The 16,772-nt window shown below is 43.4% G+C and overlaps 1 protein-coding gene across 1 annotated transcript; it reads right to left on the bottom strand.

Annotated features, from left to right (window-relative positions):
- Positions 1–7,821: 7,821 nt before the first annotated feature.
- On the bottom strand, positions 7,822–12,143 carry LOC147425211 (uncharacterized). Its single transcript, XM_086500518.1, has 4 exons — positions 11,806–12,143; positions 11,601–11,721; positions 11,424–11,466; positions 7,822–10,912 (listed from the first exon to the last, which is right to left on the bottom strand). The coding sequence occupies exons 1-4, from the start codon at positions 12,004–12,006 to the stop codon at positions 10,528–10,530; spliced, it is 750 nt and encodes a 249-aa protein (XP_086356644.1). The 5' UTR covers positions 12,007–12,143; the 3' UTR covers positions 7,822–10,527.
- Between the last annotated feature and the right edge of the window lie 4,629 nt (positions 12,144–16,772).

The following is a 16,772-nucleotide window of genomic DNA, read 5'->3' as shown; positions in this document are numbered from 1 at the left end:
TTAAATGACTGTGGTGGAAAGGGACAGGGACTGAAGAAGTATAGGGAATTACCACCTTCTTGCAGACATTCAGCCTGCCCTTTGCATAAAAAAGAATGCAAACTCATTCAGGAAGCCTTTGGCTTTATGATTTACCTGAACAGCCTGTTTGGATTCCTCATGCAGAATCCTGATGAGGTGTTAGAGGAGCAGGATGCAGCACCAGATGAAGAATGCGAGGAGACAACTCATATGCAAGAAGTCGAGGAGGTTGAAGACACAGTTGACCTTGAGGTTGAGGCAATTGAAGTACAAAGAAGTAAGATGCTCTCTGTGAAAACCACAGAAATCAAACTTCCATTGGATGTCAGCAACTTCACTGAGAAGCATGCTCAGATGATGTTGCCTGCTGTGCCTGACTTCAGGATTGGAGACAGGACCTATATCTTCTTACATGATGTGCAAAGTGTCTTTTATTTAAGGGAGGATTTCTCCCTGGCTATTATTTCCAGAGTCCAAGAGGAGAGGAGTGGATTTGTTTCAGAGGATAGTAGTGATGATGAGGCAATGGAAACATCCAGCAATCCAATGGAATGCCTTCGAAGATGCTTTGAGAAAGCTGAAAAATACAAGGAGACACTACCTGATGAAGCCACCTTCCAAGCAATAAGACAAAGCCTAAGACCATCGAAAAGTAACAAAGAAGTGGAGGATTGGTTTAACCATTCAGGTCAGGGGTCAACTACATCTGTAGACCTGTGGCAAGAAAACCTCTTTCTGTAGGATGAGAGCTTCATGGTAACTCTCTCTCTCTCTCTCTCTCTCTCTCTCTCTCTCTCTCTCTTTGTGTCACTTCTGACATGGTATGTGCAGTCTTGGATTGCTGACAAGGATGACTTCCTTCGGCGTCGGACAAGAGAGTATCGAGGAAGGGATGCGGCCCTAGCACAGTACCTTTCAAAGCTTTGCGAGTCGCCGATAGTAGTTTTTCACAATTCCATGTCACAAGAGGGTTCAATAGCAACTTACACATTCAAGACACTATCACGCTTCTTGGGTGGACCGGTGCTGCCCAAAAGTGCAGATAAAGTCATTCTTGTGGACAAAGTGTTTGCTAGAGATTGTTTTGGTTACTGCCCAGGCTATACAGGTGGTCGGGCAGCGTATTACTACACCTACACAGCAATGGCACTAGCTCTTGGTAGACAAAACCCAGATGAACTTTTAAAGTATGGAAAACATCTCATGATTCGTTACAAGGGTGACGTGCCAAAAAACAAAATTGAACCTTCAAAATCTTGATACACTTCAAGTAGCAATTGTATAAGATCATGTATTACATAAATTTTGTACAATGTCATCCACTCAGAGTATCTTTCTCCACTTGTGATTCACATACACCATTGTCTCTCTCCACCTTCGTTGACTTTCACGAGCTCCGGAGTTGTTGTATGCCATTGATCTTTTAACTTTTTGTTGTTGTAAATGTCTGATGGCTTGTGCTGTTGCTGAATTTGCCAAGACTTCTTTTGCCTGCATTCGATGAATGATTCTATGATAGAACCATTCAAATAGTTCTCTCAAACTGTTAGCCTTGATTCGAGAGCCACCATGTCGTGTGTGCGTGAAATAAACATTTCTCGCCATGTAATGAGACTTTTCCATCCCTTGGGTATTCCATATTGCTGGGCTCCCATACTTCTGTATAAAATATGACAAATGATTGAAGATGATGTGCTAGATATGAAAACAGATTAGTTAGAATGTTTTACAGTCACATATTTGCACATAAGAGAGAAAGAAATACATGATAATACCATGTAGTGAGTAATCTGGGTGTCTGTCCATGCTGTCTTGAATGATTTTTTCAGAAGGTTGAGATTTTCCTTGAACTTGTTCATATCACCTTGTGACCAGTCATCTTTGTCGCACATCAAAAATAGGATGTCTATTGATCGCCAAACCTCAGTCTTCGCGTTACGAGTAGTTGGTTCGTGGTCTTTGACTGCAATATGTAGCTTTTTCCAGCTCTGATACTCTACCTTGCTAACATAAGATGTGTTATATATTTTTCCATGTTTTGTTAGCTTTGGATCTCTTGTACCTTGGGGCTTAGATAAAAACCTCCGTGCCTTCACCCCACCGATGGATGGTTTGCATGGGACATCCTTCTCAGCAGTTGATCTCTTTTCATCCCGCTGGATTTTCACATTGCCACCATGAAGCCCCATATCCGACAGTACCATTTCTAAGCACTGCAGGGCTACTTGTCGTTCTGCGGAGTTCTTAATCTTCCAAGCAAACCCGATGTATAAGTAGACCATTTTCTCCACAATTCTACAAAGGGCATGCATTGCACAAATGTGGACATTCACAAGTGGTATTTTCAAAACCAGTCGAAAAGCAGGATCCTCAATGTGACGTGTTGGAGCTTTTCTCCACCACTTTGGGTCCATGACCTTTGCAGGCTCCATGCAGAACAAACACGGTGACTTTGCCATTGCACCCATTCCACAATTATACATGCACTTTAATGTTTTGAGGTCACCTGCAAGATGCCACTGAACTTGAAGGTCTCCCCTTCCATCTAGACGTAGTACCTCTCCTTGGTTAGTCTGTCGATCAATCACCTCCGGAATATTAGTTCGATGGAACACCCAATATAGAATCTCATGATCTTCTTTCTTTACCTGCAACACAAAATAAATGAGACTTAAGTAGATCTGAACATTTGAGCTTACTTGAGAATCTCGCTTACCTCAAACGCACCAAGCCACCATATGTTAGATTCTGATTGAACACTAAAATATAAAGGATCATCACTGGGACACTTTGAGAGGGCTCTATTCATTAAAGTAATAGTAACACGCTCTAGCTTTTTCTCTTTAACAAGCTCACACTCATCCAGTTTTAACACAAAATGTAATACCCCACGTGACTCTTCAAATGTGATGTTGTAAAACTCCACCATTCTCTTCTGTAATATCCGCAGGTCCATAAAAATATTGTTGAACTCATCATATGCCATGTTTGCTCCATGGCCACTGTAAGTTGCTTTAATATGAAAGGGCTGTCCAAGATAGTCTCCCCGTGCCTCGTTAAGCTAAAGCCTCTCTTTCCAAACACTTGAGGCTGATGGTAGAAGTTTGGATTTTATACCCTTCCTAACAAAGATGGATGAGACAGACTTTTGGATAGCCGAATACCCTCTTTTGCTTACACCAAGTGAATCAAGTGTGCCTTGTATCTCTTTTGCAGGCACTGAGTTCTCTGAAATAAAGCGGTCCACTACATTTCGTTGTAGGACCTTAAACTTCTTGTCATGTACTATATCTGCTGCCAGGCTTTTACTTATAAGTGGCTTCAATCTCTTTCCTATATTGGCTTTGGGGTCAATGTTTTCCTTGTCAGGATAGATTGAATCTCTACATGAAGACAATGCATAAGTAAATAACAGAAAATTTGCTTCACTAACACTATTTAGGCACATGAAAACAATGCATAACAAGAAAAAACAAAAAGATTACTTAACTAAGACAATGTAGCCAACCAAGAAGCATCACCTTAATGCTCGGATTCTTTTCTTGAGACCTCCTGATGCAACCTGCAATGTTTCAAGATTGCGCAATTTCTTCTTTCGGATACGACCACCCAAGATGGTGTCCTTCATTGGACAACTTCGCACCTTTTCTTTCAGTTCTTGTACCTCTGTTTTATGTTGCAAAATGGTAACCTGATCTGTAGAATGTAAATGTGAAAGGCGAACAATCTCACATTGTTGAGCTTGGAGAATGATCTTGTAAGTTTCAGCTTCTCTTGTAAGTGATTTACAATAACCCAGAAGGCCCTTTTCTCCATCACCAGCAAAGGTCAATAAGCTTGTAGGATTGACAAACGGTGGAGACGCATTAGTCATTGGATTCTTAGGGTAGAGAGAGCCTCTCGTCCAGATATCTATGTGTTTAGCTCCTTGAGCTCTGAGCGTGTCTATGGAAGCGGGAGGTATATGTGTGTTTGTTTTACTGCGCTTAATCAATGGTTGGTACTCATTGTCCAAATCAATGTGAAGGTGATATTTGGCTCGTTTCTGGGTAACATTTGTGCCATTTGAGGAGTGCGCCATTAGCCAAATGTGCAGGTTTAATGGAAAGTGAATAGCGGCCGCGGATTCGTCCCTCCATGTTAGCCTCATTCCCTCCATATTGACGAGGTTCATTCAATGCAACTGAAAAGAGGATTATCCCTCAATCACTACGAACGAATGTTCAAAAGAGTAAGGAATCTACTTAAAGTACACTTTTTAAACTTTTACTATGAAAGACCCAGCTCTTTTATTTGCCATTTTTTCTAGAGAGAGAGTGCAAAAAATACATTTTCTTAGAAGGCCCTCCAAATGACCTCCGAAATTTCCTAATGGTCCAAGTCTAGCAAGTGCGGATACAGACAAGAGATTCTTCTTGATCCCAGGTACATAAAGTGCATCAACAAGTGTGAAGGAACTGCCATTAGCAGCAGTGAGCACAATCTTTCCAACTCCTTGAACTGGATAAGAGGCGTTGTTGGCACAAGTGACTGAATTCCCATGAGGGACAGACTCGAGAGAGATAAACAATTCACGATGTGAGGTAATGTGCTTTGTAGCACCACTGTCGAAATACCACACATGTGAATCTGCAGCAACTGACAAGCATGCATCATGGACAGCAGGATTGTAAGTGCACTCTGCGCTAAAAGCCCATTCTGCATCAACATCAGCAACACAGTCTCCTTTCACAGAAGACTCAAAAATGGCTGCATTTGTGGTGGAACCAGCATTTGCAGTGGAACCACCCTCTTTCTTTTTAGCCTCTTTGGCCTTCAACTTAGGACACGACTTGATCAAGTGATCATTGGCTTTACAATAATGGCAACGTATCTTCTTTTTACCCTTATCACCAGAATTTTCAGACGAGTTGCTGCCAGCAGAAGTATTAGGAACATAATTTTTTCCACTGGCAGCAGAACCATAAGAAGTGGCTGCATTACTGTTACCACCCTTTCTTTGAGAAGCAATAAAGGCTTGTTCAACTGCACGCTGCCTAGTCCTGTTTTTTCTAGAAAGTGACTCTTGCAACAGCAATGTGCATAATGCATCAAACTTGACAACTTCAAGATTTCCTTGGGTCATCAGTCTCCAAGTACTAGCAAATGTCTGGTAGGAATCTGGTAAGGCATCAAAAACCGTCTGCACAAGGGAACTGTCTGAAATGACTTCACCTGCAGAAATAAGTTGCTCATTGATATCCTTGACACTAGCAAGGAAAGTGTCCATATCATCTTCCTCATGCATAATCTTCGACTCCAGCTCTTTACGCAGCAAAGCAATTTTAGCCTCATTGCGGCTTGCATAAAGACCTGCTAGAATATCCCAAGCTTGTTTTGCAGATTTTGCAGAACGGATGTGAGGAACAATGGTGTGCTTCACAGACAACGCAATCAATGCATGAGCCTGCGCTTAACATCCCAACGAGCTTGTTCTGCCGTAGGCAAAACAACTCTAACAGCTGCAATCCTTGCAGCAAGACCTGCAACATCCTCAACATCGCCTACATCCGCAGAACCAGGACGTACATCAATGCCCTGCACAATGTTCCAGACACCCTTTGACACAAGAACATGTTTCATCATATAAGCCCACATAGGGTAGTTGTCCCCATCCAACTTGTCCTCAACAACAAACATCTTGAACACATCTGTGTTGTTGTTGTCAGCCATGGTAAATGCTGCACCTGATGTGAAAACTGTCCGAAAATAGGAGAAACGGAGCGGGAATAACCTGTGGTATATAGCACAAACCGTAGAAGACTATACGGCACCTGTTATGCAGAAAACGGCACTGAAAGAAATTTTGCACAAAATGACGAAATAGCCTGTGCAGTACTGCTTGTAGTGGAAATAGATGCCGAAATGAGCCCAAAATTTTTGTCGACCTGCGAACGCTCGCCAAAGCTCACTGAAATCGGAGAAGGTGAGCAGACGTGTGCTGGAGCAGCTGGCGACTAAGCCCGGGAGGACGTGACCTGCACTGATACCAATTGTTGGAATTAGGGCTGCAGAGAAACACACACAGCTTGGAGAGGACGAAGGAAGCTCAAGGCACACAATAGAGAGTGTAATACTTAGTGTGCAATGGAAAGTTAGATAGCCCTAAAGTGATGGGCGTATATACAATGCACGGGAAAAAACCTCCTAAAGAGGGAAAAAATGCCCCGACGGTCCTAGTGTGTTCACACACATCACTACCACATGTATATGGTAACACCTCTTACTAGGCCTTTATGTCAAAGTCGATGATGCAAAAGAGCACAACAATGAGAAGGGATAGAATGCACGAGAGGAAAAAAGAGTAAGAGAGTTACTTGACCAACCAACTGGGAAATGAATTAGTGATTTACACAATGGAAGCTGAGAGTTTCTTATATACTGGGCAGTGAATTAGTGATTTACACAATGGAAGATGAGAGTTTCTTATATACAAGCATGGGGGCTTTAAGTACCCGCCTCAACAAATTGCCCTACCCAATAAATACCTAAAGCCAAAATAAATATCGGGATCACATTGGGCATTCACTTAAGATGTTATTCCATCCATTAGATGTGAGACTAGAGGGAGCCTAGAATCTCTCTCTCCACCCAACCGGTGTTCAAACTGGCCCTCCTAGCCTTTGGCCCTTGGCTTGATAGTACTCTCCCCTTAGAGAAGGGTTTTGTCTTTAAAATCAAACGTGAAAAATTGCGTTTCAAAAATTCTAATGTTTTTTCAAGTGGCATTTCCTTCAGATATGCATACGTAGATCATGAATATAGTCGAGAATATGCTTAGGCTCCTACAGTTGGGTTATAGGTTCAATGAAATCAACTAAAATATGCAAGTCAATGACATTGTCATTCCTATGCAAGCTTTAGGTATACAACTTACATGAAAAACCGTATGAATACGAGTGTGCAAGTAATAAGAGTTTGTAAGCCATATTTCCATATCGTTGGAGTATCTTAAAAGGCCTACAATATTTTGGAGATAATTTATGTGTTACTTATTCTTTAAACTACTTTCTAAATGCTCTGGTACACGTAAAAATAGCTCTTTTTCTTTTGTGAAGGTAACTTGTAAATGTTTATCATCAGCATACTTTTTGTACTTATCCCATGCTTGTTTAGTGTCAACATATTCAAGTCGTCTTGGAGGAATTCCTTGACCTCTTGAAGTTTCTTAGTTTATGAACTTCCTCGTAACTGGTGATCTAGGTTGAAAACCATACATAAGCATGAATAGACTTAAACTAATCGCGGTACTACTGTAAGTAAACTCCAAACTAGAGAAATAACCTTTTCTATTGGATTGCTTCTCGCTAACATATATTCTTAGCATATCCTTTAGCAGTAGATCAATACCTACAAGTTGCCCATCCTTCTTTGGATTAGTGGCAATACTATTATTGAGTTCTATCTCCCCAATCGTTTACAAACGGTCTTTCAAAAATGATCACACACTCCGACACACAATGTGCAAACAAATCCTGCTCGTATCCGTACCTAATCAACCTAGACTACGCATATCCAATCAGAAGGCCTATCATGATAGCTTCTGTCACTAACTGTTTAGAGCACCCTCACCCAAAGATAAGAAATTGAACATCAATCAGCACACCGGCCCTTGCAAAGCACCCGGCATGCATTCACTCTACCATAGGTCTACCTCCACTTTGCACACTCGATACCCACAAACCTTGTACCTTTTGCACACAAAACTCTCAATTACACACATACATATATATACATTGGCAAACACTAGACACGAGAGCAAGAGAAAAGATTGACACGGCTTTGAGAGTGGAGCTATCAAATTTCGTAGCAAAAAATACGGATATACAAGGATGAGTTTCCCTTAAAAAAATGCCCTCTAGCAATGCTTAACTTACAATTCCCAAAAGCCATGCTCCCTTGTAGCATGCCGGGGTTGTCCACTTTCTAGTCCATGCTCCCTTCTCATCTCCCAGACCTCCTGCACCTGGCTCTTTCACCCTTCTTAAGGCCCCACATCACCCAACACTTCAAGTTAATAATGCCCTCTTCTCTATTGTGGGGCTCTCCAACCTGCTCACCACATCCCAGGCAGCCCCAACTATTCCTCTGCACTTGCGGTTAACTTTTGAGTGCTTCAAGCGCTTCGATAGTCGTTGATTTACAAAATCTTAAAGTTTTTAATGGCAACTGCTGCTGCCACATCAGCAGCAGCGCTCGAAGTTTATCATCGCCTGCAGAGTTCAAGTTCACCCGCCTGGTGACACCCAACTGCAGCATGCCGCCTGGACTACACCACCCAGAGGCCACGCTGTCTCCTCCGCTCTCCTCCACCCCTGTCAGTCACGTCCTTTCACCCCTTGGCGACTCTTCCTGTAGTGATCTCATCCCCTTTGCAACGTTCTCAACCCCACTTGACCCTTGCATCCCAGCGCTCCGACCTTGCGGCCCTGTTTTCAGCACCCAAAGGCTCCTGCAGGTGTCGCTCTTGCACACCAGTCATCTGCGCTCTCCCAGGCCAGCTCTCGGCAACTCAATTACCCACGGCCTCCTTGAACTGGAGGACCCACTTACCCTCCTCAACTGCTGCGACCTGCAGTACTGGCTTCTCCTCTCTTTCTCTTGGCGGGCACCAAAAAAAACTCCCCCAGGTTGCAGCGTGCCCGCTGGACGCTGCTCCCCTCCTTATCTATCTCCAGCTCTCGGCCTCATCCTATGCTTCTGGAGACTCCCCCTTAATGCATGCAGCCCCCCACGTCTCCCACTGTAGCCCCACCCTTTGCATGCATTAGTAGTTAATTCCAAGCTTTAGCCTACTTAAAAAACATCTTCCTTCGCTCCACTTCACACGCTCGCGCATGCCGATAACCAATTCTCAATACATCACCTCCTAGCCTACTTTAGCCTCCTTTCCCGTCTTCTTCTTCTCCCATCGGCTGTATGCCCATTCTAATTCAAACTCAGCACATTGCTTACAAGAAGCATCACATGGCATCCGACTCTGCGCCATGCCATAACAACAAGGCCTCCCAGCCCCTTGTGAGCATAGGCCACCTCGTAACTTCACATCTCACAATACTTCATAAAAATACTTTCTTGGGCTGATGATCCATGGCCACATAACCTGAATCCGCAATTGCTTGGCATAGCTAACTGCCAAACACCGATCTTCCAGCACAAGAAAACATTGAGCTCGCCGAATTGGTCCACCCACTTTGTATATACAACAAAGTACCAACGCGCCCTGATCATCAATGTGTAGCAAGCTGCTTCCCTTTGGCATAGCTCCGAATGTAAAGATTTGACCTGCTAAATGTCACGTTTGGCATACACATCCTGGCGATACCTATTGTACCTTGCATCAAGCAGCTGCCTAAGCACTCTGGCATGCTTCCATGCATTTGCTTCTGGCCTGCCTCGAGTCGACAAGGTTTAGCTACACCATCATTGCCCAACCCCTAGTTCAGCATTTATGCTCAATTACAACATTATTTAAAGATATGATAAGTCTGTATAAGAGAAAATGATATATAGTGGTTGAGAAAATGATATATAGTTGCTATATAATGAGAGTGCACAAGTAAAGTATGATATATAATAACAGAATAGATAGTATAGAAATAATGAGAGAAAATAAATCAGCAGTTGCACCACCCTCCAAGATCAAACAAAAAGCCAAAGGCGCTTCCATGCATGATATAAACTCCACCCAAATCGAATATTTGGCATTGACTATAGTCATTCACTTACAAAGCATGCATATTCCATCTCTGTTTACACATGTAAACAGAGAAACAAGCCTCTTTTGTAGCTTTTCATAGCATGGTACTTTAGAAACCTTGTATCTGTGAGCCCTTGTATACACCATAATCATGTACATCAACACTTTGAAGCATATGTATTGCATGCAATAGTCCAACCACCTGCTAGATCAGAGCTCTCCATAGAATAATCCATATAATGCACTCACTATAACCGGTGCATAGCACCTCACAAAGCAACCCTCAATAACATGTCCGTCAATAGCATAGCACATAGCTTTAATACTTGGCTGTTTGTCTTCACTTGCTGCATAGCCAAGCATACATACCCTCCTGCAAACGTGTATCCAAAGGCTCTATAAGTGACCCGGAAACTGACCCCATACCCAACTCTTTAGCCCCAAGAGTGTCACTTGCTAAACCGTCAACATCAATCATATTAAATTGCCCTACTACGAGCTCTGGAAGTGCTTATTTACCCTCACACTCTACAACTACCTGCTCATTCACCACATCATTGAACAAACAAGAAAAAAACTCACCCCATACTTCATCACCTGTAAGATTGGAAGCACCTTCCTCTTTGGATGGAGCCTCGCTCTCATAGGTTGACCTATACCAGTCTCCACAAGTCAATTGCTGGAGCCACCTCTCCACGATCATATATCAACTCTGAAACCATACAATGCACCTCTACAGGCCCACCAAGGCAAGGTTGCCCAACTGCCTACATAGAAAAATCATCTTGACATACCTCTATTTTGTCTTCTCCCAACTCTGATGTAGATAGCATATCACCTTCCTTCCCTATGTCTTCATAGTCTGGAACTTTTGCATGGAAGTCCACTTCAAACTTTGCTTCTGAGTCTTCATCTTTTTCGTGAATTGGCTCCACTGTCTCTATGTCAAGCTTGACCTCCTGCTCTGCACTATGGACCTTTGAACTTGCTACAACCTGCTCTTCATGCATAGCTACCTTTGGCACCCTTTCAAGGCTTGCTTCCTCTTTGAAGTAGCTATCACTTTCCTCTTGTGTGGTTGCATGAGAAACATAAGGTACAAAATATGTAGCTTGTCTTACCCCTTGGTCAGCTATAGTCGATGCACCTCCCCTTGCGTGTGTCCTCTTTAGTTGCTCTTTGCACAACACGGTGGCAGAATCTTCAAGATTGAGGAGTCCTAGCACTTCCGCTTTTCTTTCTTGCTCTTGATTCTTGCAAGCAACACCGCATCAACATAGATATGTGGATCTCCATACTCCACCTTCTCTCTAATATTTGGGTGTAAACATGCCATGTATCTCTCAAACTTGAACACATCTCCATTTTGCAAATAGGTAGAAGCAGTCAATTGTCTCCAGATAGCTTCTAGTCTCTCTAAAAACACATCAAATTCTTCACGCACATCTTTTTTCAATATCTTGAGTTTTGCACTGCAATCTGCATGCAAAATCCTCTACTTGAAGTGTTGTATAAAACGAGCTCGAAGCACCTTTGATGTTTGCCGATCGGGAACTTCCAACCCCTTGAACCAAACTTTGGCTTTCTCTCGCATCATCGGTGGTACATCCCTCAACTTGGCTTCGTCAGTCACCATCCACATCGACAACATCCCTAGCTCTACCGAAGCGCTACATCTAACGTCCAATCTTCAACATCTTGTTTGCCTGAGAACAACAACCCACAATCTAGAACCATATTACTGAACCACACCATCACTTCACTTGAGCAATAAGTGTGCTCCTTCGGGGGTGCACTACAAGATGGAAAGGCAAAATGAGGAACAAACCCATCACACAACCTGAATGCCTCTCTATAGTCCAAGGTTTCCACAGCAGCCCTTTGTCTTCTTGTCCATGCTCCCTTCTCAGCTCTCGGCCTCCAATACCTCCGCACTCGGCCCTTTCACCCTTCGTAATTCCCTACAACACCTCCTTTCCAATGCTTCAAGTTAATAACGCCCTCTTCTCTTATATCGTAGGGACAAACTAATTATATGCTCCTACTCGCTCTCCCTCGAAGGTGAGGCATGTACCTTCCCCTCGCCCCCAAGGCCCAAACACCCTCTGCTGCAATGCTACGCCTCCCACATCTCTCTCCCATAGCCCCAGACTAGCAATCTGCTTTGAAACCGTTGCACTCCTCTCTCCAACAGTTCTCGACAAGCAATCCTTCCCTTCGCACATAGCATGCTCTATTGATCGCATGTGTGTGTGTGTGTGTAAGAGAGAGAGAGAGAGAGGAGACTCTGATTTGCCCTCTCTTGCAGACAGAGGCACTGCTCGAAGGGCTACCTCACGATGCCTTTCTGCAATAGCCCTCACTACCAATCAATGGCTCCCTTTTCGACACACCCCCCCCCCCCCCCCCCGGCCCTCGCGAAAAAAAACCCAACGTGCATGTAACACAGGTGTCGAAAAGCACATGAGAGAGAGAGAGAGAGAGAGAGAGAGAGAGAATCTCCAAAAAATAAAATCACCTATTATTGGCTGAGATTCCTTCCCTCTCCTCTTGCATCCTCGCACGTCCCGTGCTTTGCCTCCTTTGCTCACTCTTGCACGTCCCGTGCTTTGCCCTCTCCTATGTCGCTTCTGCTTTGCAGCGCCTCAGAAGACCTACAAGCAGTTATTTCCCTTCCCTTTCCTAGCCTCATAAACACTTGCCAGCATGAGCCCTACCACCTCAAAAAAACATGAAGGTGCAGTGTCAAAAGACTGCTGAAAACAGCCCCTTGCGAAGAGCCTCCTTGGCAATTGCTCAAAAGAAAGTCGCAGACTTTTGGTGGAGAGAGAGAGAGACACACACACACACACACACACACACACACACACAGAGGAAGAAGAAGAAGAAGATTATTTTAACGTCATGGGAACTATCCCAAAATATCTTAAAGATCTATTGAGGAGAGATGATCTCAAGACTTGCATAACCAACCTACCACACTTGGGTGAGAGAGAGAGAGAGAGAGAGAGAGAGAGAGAGAGAGAGAGCAAAGCAAAGAGCAAGACGTGCATGCCCTCCACGTCCCCCCTTCTTCTCTTGGCCCCATCCAGAGAGAACTGCAACAACAAGACACCTTATAGGCTAGCAACATACATGGCAAGGATGCCATCATTAGCTTCAACTAAAGTGGTTCACCTCTGTCACGGAGCCAATGCAGATTGAGAGAGAACAAGAGAAAAAGAGAGAGAGAGAGAGAGAGAGAGAGAGAGAGAGAGAGAGAGAGAGAGAGATTCCACCAACTACGGGACTGTTGCATGCATGCAAAGATGCGTTTGTGAAGGCAACCGCTAAAATTATCGATAACAACTCTTAGATTCTTGCTAAAAGGAAATTTTCAAAATTGTTAGCACATATTGGGGCTTTCCAACCTGCTTACCACATCCCCGACATCGCCCTTCAAAACTACACCTCTTCTTGTATGCAACCAGCCCCCCAATTGTTTCTCTGCACTCCAAGTCCACCGGGCTCCTTTGCTTGTGTAAAGTGACTGGAAAAATTCTAGTCTTCTTTAAAGATTATGCAAGCAATGTAGATGAACATAGAGATGGAGTGCCAAACCATTCATCAAACACACACAAACAATGGATTCGAAACTTGTCTTTCTAATATCAACTGTGGCAAATCACAATGGAAATACCGATGCTTGATGCTCAATCCTTCTTGTGCTCTTTCCGATATTGTGTCATGCCAAGGAAGAGACATGAAATGTGAATTCCTTGGGTGCAAACATTTCATCTTTCATGAGTAATCCGCATACATCCGTGCTCATTTATGAGTGAATCGTGTTCATCGTGCAATATGGCATGCCTATGAAAAGGGATCACATAAGGACATTGACTAAAATACCCTCTATAGCCGGCCTTCCGGTCTTGTTTTCAGCACCCAAAGGAGCCTGCAGGTGTCGCTCTTGCACATCAGTCACCGGTGCTCTCCGAGGCTAGCTCTCAAGAACTCAATTACCCACAACCTCCTTCACCTCCAGGAACTGCCTTAGCACCCATCGGTTCAAGTCCATCTCAAGGTGCTTGCGTCTAACAAAAACTGCCTTAGCACCTATTGGTTCAAGTGCATCTCAAGATGCTTGCGTCTAACAACCCGTATCAGTGGTCGCTTTTTGTAGCGTGTTGAAACATTGTCGAGATAGATTTGGCTCGTGTGACCAATGTTTCCTCCTAGCCCTCTGAGTTTCAAAATGCTACCAAAAAGAGCAACGTGATGGTACCTAAACGCAGAGCATTTCAAAACACCACTGTGACAATTACTTGTTGACAAAAAAATGCTAGGAAAAAATGCCACCAATGGTGTGGCTTGTAAAAATGTTGCCGTTGCTCCTTCCATTTCTCTTCTTTGTGGTGCCATGCTCTCCTTCACGATCCGTGAGCCGAGGGCTCTGATACCATGTCGAAGTTGATGATGCAGAAGCGCACAATGAGAAGGGAGAGAATGAAAGAGAGAGAGAGAGAGAGAGAGAGAGAGAGAGAGAGAGAGATGGATGTAGAACCAAAGAACTGGGCAATGAATTAGGGATTTATACAATGGGGGATGAGTGTTTCTTATATACTAGTCTGGGTGTCTTAACTACCCCCCTCAACAAATTTTTCTACTCATAACTTTGACAAAGAAGTAAAATGAATACCTAAAGACAAAATAAATATTGGGATCACATCCGGCCATTCGTTTGAGATGCTATAACTTTAACATTTCATATAAAAGCCCAACTTTCTTCTCAATGCTATGACCCTTCCAAAGTACCATGTACTTTTTGTCACCCCGTTGTGATCCATATTCCCAAGTTTCTCTTTCCTTCGATACTTAGAATAGCACAATTTGAGCCTACTAGAAAACATTTGCATGTTGAAGTTTTGCTTCTTATCAATTGATAAGTAGATTCCACTTCGCACCCTTGTTAGTCTATCCTGTGATAATCTTTAGGGTTTCTATTCAATTGACTACTGAGAGTTCTTTTGTAGATTTTCTTTCCATCAAATTCCATAAAAGGGGATAGATACATCACACACAATATTTTCCTCTTCATCGATTACTGAGTCCATCACATGACACAATTCACCCTTAGCTATACAATCTCTATCTTCTCATCTAGATCATTCGATCAATCTTATGGCTCTATGAAACAACTGAATACTCATAGAATACTTGGGTAAATATTAAAGATTGATTTGCAAAGGTAGAACAATAAAGTATTGAAATCTTGGAGGCAATTGTGCAAACCTTCATGAGGTTTGAAAATTCTGCACTTACAAACTATTAGATGGCCAAAATACTTTTTTTTTCTATACTCACAATTTTGAGTGGAGAGAATTTATATTAACTTAAAAATAATACAATCACCTTCGAGCACTACATGTACCTTGATGTGGCAAAGATTCCATAAGGGGCATGGACCCAACCACAATCGATGTTAAGTATGGAGCCTGATTTACCCTTGTAATTTTCTGTGGTAAAAATGCACATTTGTAAGGCCCCCATTATGAGGAGAAGCCATCGTGCGTGAAGGAAAATCACTCATCGGAAATCAAAATTTTCACGGACAAGAATCAGGGGCAACTTTAAAGGCCTTGGGGGCGGAGGCCCCCGAGTTTTTCTTCGTCGGAATATTCTTTTTCGCCGGAATATTATGGCCGGACGGCGGCCGGAAAGTGGTCGAAAAACAACCGGTCGGTTGGCCGGTGGCCGGTAGTCAATGGCCGATGGCCGGTGGTCGGAAGTCAATGGCCGGTGGCCGAATTCAAAAGCGGACTTGTCTTCTCAAGGGCGGCCACACATGGGCGGATTGGAGGGTCTGATTTGGACTTATTCACACAAGGGCGGCTACACATGGCTGTCTCTCATAAGAGAGGGCAACCCTTTTGGCCTATAAAAGGAGGCCATTTCTACACACATTTCATAGTGTGAAGTTGATGCAACAAGGTGAGTGTGAGGTGGTGAGAGTGAAGCAAGGCGGGAGCTCCATTAAGGGTATAATCCCTTTGTAAACTACTTTTTGTTTTGAAGTACTAAAGCCATTGAGTGGCTGCTTTCCCATGGACGTAGCCCACATTGGGTGAACCACGTATATCGTGTGTACTCTCTCTCTCTCTCTCTACTCTATAATCTCGTGTATATAAATCTGTCTCTCTCCATTAAGTAATCTACTCAATTATCTATTTAGCTACGTCTTATTTCCTAACAATCGACACCAAAACAAGGGTGTTACTAAAAACCTCTTGAGTGGTCTAGGCAACTCAATGCATGGTGCCACTCTTTATCGTTAAGTGTTGTCCCTCTTTTAGCTCCTACAACATGAATAAGCCAGTTGCTCAGACGCACAATATCATCAAATCGAGCCACAACCAGTTTATGTTGGAATTAGGGTTGCAAGAAAACACACATCTTGGAGAACACCAAGGAAGCTCAAGGCACACAACAGAGAGTGTTTCACTTACTGTGCAATGGAAAGATAAGTTAGCCCTAGAGTGATGGGCGTATAGTGACCATGCACAGGGGAAAAAACCTCCTAGTGAGGGAAAAAATACCCTAGCGGTCCTAAGTGTGTTCACACACATCACTACCACATGTATATGGTAACAAATCCCCCTTGGAGTGATGCGATGGAGGAGATATGGCACATAGATTAAAGGGAAATGCCATGCCCTGAGGACATGATCAGTCCACAAAGGGGAGTAAGGCCAAAGCTTTGCGGAAAGCTTCAAACTTCTCACGAGACAATGCCTTTGTGAAAAGATCTGCAAGGTTGTCCTGTGTTGGCACATAAGGCAAGCTGATCTCTCCTACTGAGAGCCTCTCCCTGAAATAGTGGTAATGCACCTCAATGTTCTTTGTGTGAGCATGAAACACTGGGCTCCTCGCAATTGCCAATGCGCTTTGACTGTCAATGTAGATAGTGTTTCCAGTGTCTTGTCAACCACCCAAATTAGCCATAAGGCATCTGAGCCATACACGCTCAACTGTA

The sequence above is a fragment of the Adiantum capillus-veneris genome, chromosome 25, assembly GCF_014529385.1.
Source record: "Adiantum capillus-veneris isolate H3 chromosome 25, ASM1452938v2, whole genome shotgun sequence".
In the NCBI taxonomy this organism is placed as follows: domain Eukaryota; kingdom Viridiplantae; phylum Streptophyta; class Polypodiopsida; order Polypodiales; family Pteridaceae; genus Adiantum; species Adiantum capillus-veneris.
The sequence above is the reverse complement of the archived record's forward strand: the minus strand, read 5'-3'. Positions and strand labels throughout refer to the sequence as shown.

What these genes read in the sequence shown, in the direction of transcription:
- LOC147425211 (XM_086500518.1), bottom strand. Translation starts at nt 12,006, where the DNA reads ATGCGATCAATAGAGCATGCTATGTGCGAAGGGAAGGATTGCTTGTCG. An exon ending in TCACCTTCGAGGGAGAGCGA is followed by an intron (nt 11,722 to 11,805) that starts GTAGGAGCATAT and finishes GAGGTGTTGTAG; the next exon opens with GGAATTACGAAGGGTGAAAG. An exon ending in GACTATAGAGAGGCATTCAG is followed by an intron (nt 11,467 to 11,600) that starts GTTGTGTGATGG and finishes TGTTGTTCTCAG; the next exon opens with GCAAACAAGATGTTGAAGAT.